A 4,036-nucleotide genomic window follows, 5' to 3' on the forward strand; every position below is an offset into this window, starting at 1 on the left:
GCCCCGGGGCTGCCGCCGGGGCACCCGCAGCGGGCGCCTGCGCGTGGCTGCGTGTGCGCTGCGTGTGCACCGGGAGTGCGCTGGGTGCCGCTTGTGTGCACTGCGTGTGTCCCACGTGTGCACTTAACATGCACTGTGTGTGCCCTGCATGTGCACTGCGTGTGCCTCACGTGAGCTGCGTGTGCATGGCGTGTGCACTGCACAGCCCACGTGTGTGCTGCGTGCGCCCTGCATGTCCTTGTGTGCCCCACATGTGCATTGCGTGTGTCCTTTTGTGCCCCTCACGCGCCCACATGGGCCTGCGTGTGCCCTGCCCTTCGCCTCCCCCTTCCTTCCCCTTCCCCTTCCCTTTCCATTTCTCCCTCTCCTTCCCTCCTCCTTCCCTCCCCTGCCCCATCCCGCGGCGGAGCCGGGGCTGCAGCGTGCGCGTGTCCGTGCAGCCCCGTGCTCGTCCCTCCGAGGTCTCCGTCCCGTCAGCGTTTACCCACGGGCTCGATTTGAAGCGCCGGGGGCGTGCGCTCGCCTCGCGGGCGCGGAGCCCCAGCCGGAGGCGAGGGCAGCGCCCGCGGCCGCGCAGGCCGGGCTGCTGCTCCGGCGCCGTCTGCGCCGCGCCGCTGCCGGGCGGCACCGGCGTTCGCGGGGGCTGCCCGGGAAGATGTGGGTCCCGTTTTCGCTGAAGTCGGGAAGCAGAAAGTGCCCCTGGTTGAGAGCAGCGCGGGAGGGCAGGGGAGCTGCGAAGCGCTGCCGCCTCGGTCCCCGCCGGGCTCGCTGCCGCCCGAGCTCGGGGTGCAGGCCTGCACCCAGAAAGGGCTAAAGCTTGACGTAGTCCTGCTGCGGGCAGCGGAGCTGATCTCCGGCTTGAAGACTCAGTTGCCCTGAGCTGTTACTCTGCAACTTCCCAAGCGCAGGAAAATAACGTCTCCAAAAGTTCTTGTGCTGTCGTGTGGCGGTACCAGAGCCGTTTTATCTTGCAAGTGGCTCCCCAGCTGCCTGAGCGGATCCGGTACAAAAGCTTTTGTGAGAAGCAAAACTGCGGCAGTCCGCAGTGCTTCTGTTTCATTCCTGCCACTTTCAGTTGCAAATGAGAGCGCGGAGGATTTCGGAGCGCCTTTCACTGCGGAGATAGGCCGAGGAGCCGTTTATGAGCAGGGAGTTAAGCAGCAGAGCACCACTAACAATGAGGAGTTGAGGGAGATATTTGCTGGTCGTCGGGACTAGAAACGCCACTCACACTCTCTTTTCTTCTCCCAGTATCTGTTAGCCCGGTGAGGTGATTTCATGCATACTCTGAATGGGGTGGCACTAGGTACCTGGATTTAATGGGGTGGCTGATGTGAAAAAGTTACACCTGAAGTGCCCAAAGTATTAAATACACTTTAAAACAAGGTGCAGATTTCTTACATGGTTGGTAATTAGCCATTGCAAGAATTTATCAAGTTCTCAGGTGAACTGACAGTATTAAAACAAGAAGGATATGCTTTCCCTCCCCCCCCCAAAAAAAAAAAAAGAAAAAAAGTTAAAATATATTCAGGGAAAGTTACGGGTTGYGTAACATGAGAAGGCCAGAGCAGATGAAAGTAATACTCCTTTTGGGACCCAGAAATGTACATAAAGTCCTACGTAAATGTTTATAATTAATAATTACAGGTGAGTGTGCAGTCTCATACCCCAAATTCACCTACCTCGTCCTGGGTGGCAGAAGACCTGAAACAAGGAAAGAGGCAATTTCCACCTGGGTTTGTGTGCCTGGATTGGCTGTGCAGTAGCAGCGTGGGACTGGCCTTTTCCTCCCCACGTCTTTCTAGGGAGACACTTTAGGAAACTAATTCAAGATGGTCTTGCTGCATCTCGCCGTGCGTGTGCTTGTGTGAGCATGTACGAGGTACGGCAGAAGGAAGACGCCAATATTATTAAAGAATTTCCCAGGCAGCAAACCAAATTCTTGGGAAAGTTGAGTGACAGGATCCAAGAAGAAGAGTATAAATTGAAGTACGTGCTCATAACATCCTGTTTAAACAATCAGCAGGAAGCACAGCACTTGCACCTCCTAGGATGGTGGTTTATCTGAGGTAGGGCATGCAGCTGAGGTGCGCTGCCTTAACCCTCATGTAGCACTGGCTCTTCCATACCAGGAGGCAGGACTGGTTCTGCCTACAGCAATTCTTAAAAAGGATTTATTCAAATGGGAGAGAGCATTGCAAAAGTCAATTTTAGTCGTTAAGAGAATGGCGCGTTTTCCAGGGCTGCCCTCTGCCCGCCCTGGTTTCGCTCCTGTGGGAGCAGGGGGGCTCGGCAGCCATCAGCTGCACGGATGGGTGCCTCTGCCAGGCCATTCTCAGGCAGAATTTCCCGCTGATGGACTCATCAGAGTTGAGGAGAAGTGACAGCAGTTCGATGTTGGAGACAGGCCTTCTTGCAACCATAAACGCTGGAGTCAAAACAGCAACAAGAAGCAATGAGGGGTGTGGGGGAAAGCAAGGCAGAAGGTATTCCAAATGGTGCCCTCAAAATGAGCCACAGGATCAATGTCCCCTGCTTCACATGCGGGTTCAGCTTCATTTCACCTGTTTTTCTTCAACTTATAAAGCTTCCTCTCTGCGTTTCCTCAGCAGGCAGGGTGTTACCTTGGGAAAGCTCCTTAGGGTCCTCTCCTCCAAAGAGCTCAAACCCCGGGTACGGCTGCCCCGCTCTGACACCATCTTCTCCCCAAGCCCCTCGGAGCACTCTGCAGTCACTCCACGTTCAGCCTTGCAGCAGAAGGTGGGGAAACCTCTCCGGCACTTGTTGCTGGTGCTGGGGGGCGGGGGTCTGCCGACAGCCTCTCCGTGGGGCAGCCTTTCTGCTTGAACACACGCTCGCTCACGAGGGAGGTTTGGGGAGGCCTCGCTTCAGCCTAGGTTGCAGCAGGCATATCCTGTTTTCTAGGAAAGAGAGGATTTTGTGGCCGGCTTTGTTAGAGAGGCATTGAAGATTTTTTTTTTGTGTACTTTTTTCATTTGAAGTTTACACTGGTTGCTGCCGTCTTTCTAGATATTCTGGTCACACGGATGACATTTATTTTTAACGTTATTTTTATTAGAGGGTTGTATCATGTCCTGGCCAGCCCAAGGGAAGGGCTAGACAGTGCATGTAGGAGGGATGACGCTTGCTATCTCCATGTAAACAGCAATCCCCACCGATGTGCAAAGGCAGCCCAGCTGCGGGAGGAGGCTGGGGGCTGTACTGCCCGTGTGGCGGAGGCATCGACGTTCGGGCAGCTGGCACAGACCTTGATTTCAGGGGGCAGAGGAGCTCTGGCCCTGCGCTGCGCCCTGATGCAGTTCTTCATGCGCTGGGAAGGGCAGGGACTGGGGCACCAGGGCTTTCCCGGGGAGCAGGGAGGAGGCACGGCTGGGTGCCGGGATGCTGCAGAGCGCAGCCGAGGCGAAGGGTGCCACGGAGCCAGTGGACGGTGTGGGGCCGGGGCGAGGTCTCGGGCCAAGGAGCACGCAGCAAGCTCGTGGGAGATCCCAGGGGACCCGCTTGGACGGGGTCTTGCAGTGAAGGATAACAGACGATGAAAATGCTTCGCAAAAAGAGCCGTTGTGTTAAGCAGTGTGCGTACACCACCACGGGAAATGCCAGCCCCTGAAACCAGTCGGAGCATTGCCTCCGACTTCAGGACTTCAGTGAAAGGCAGAAGTTCAGCCCACTCCCTGCTTCAAGGTTTTTAGAGGAACTTGCAACTGCAGAGCAACGCTGTTTGAGATGATATAAAGGTGATTCTCTCTACTTGTTAGAAGACTAAACAAACCCTTTACTGTGGTCTAGGAATCTTGGCCATACAAACTCCAGAGATGACAAGGTTGCACTGCTGAAGGCTGTAGGTAATAAAATATATTTATTCAATTGCTTTGTCTAAGATCTCCAAAAGATCTTGCTTAAGAAACAGAGCAAAAAGTTCCCAACTCAATCACTTTTCTTTGGAAAGCAAAAGGCAGGACAGAGCATGAGGGAGGAAATATTGATTTGCCTGGCCAGGATAGCAAAGGAGAGT

At 54.8% G+C, this 4,036-nt stretch overlaps 1 protein-coding gene across 1 annotated transcript in view; it reads right to left on the reverse strand.

Annotated features, from left to right (window-relative positions):
• The window catches only part of COMMD7 (COMM domain containing 7), a 5,778-nt gene extending 5,483 nt beyond the window's left edge, over positions 1–295 (reverse strand). Inside the window, exon 1 of the mRNA XM_085316984.1 lies at positions 290–295. Coding sequence (XP_085173110.1) covers positions 290–295 — 6 coding nt within the window. The remainder of the gene's footprint in view (positions 1–289) is intronic.
• Between the last annotated feature and the right edge of the window lie 3,741 nt (positions 296–4,036).

This window comes from Rhea americana, unplaced genomic scaffold (assembly GCF_003343005.1).
Source record: "Rhea americana isolate MKP2758 unplaced genomic scaffold, rheAme1 scaffold_482, whole genome shotgun sequence".
NCBI lineage: Eukaryota > Metazoa > Chordata > Aves > Rheiformes > Rheidae > Rhea > Rhea americana.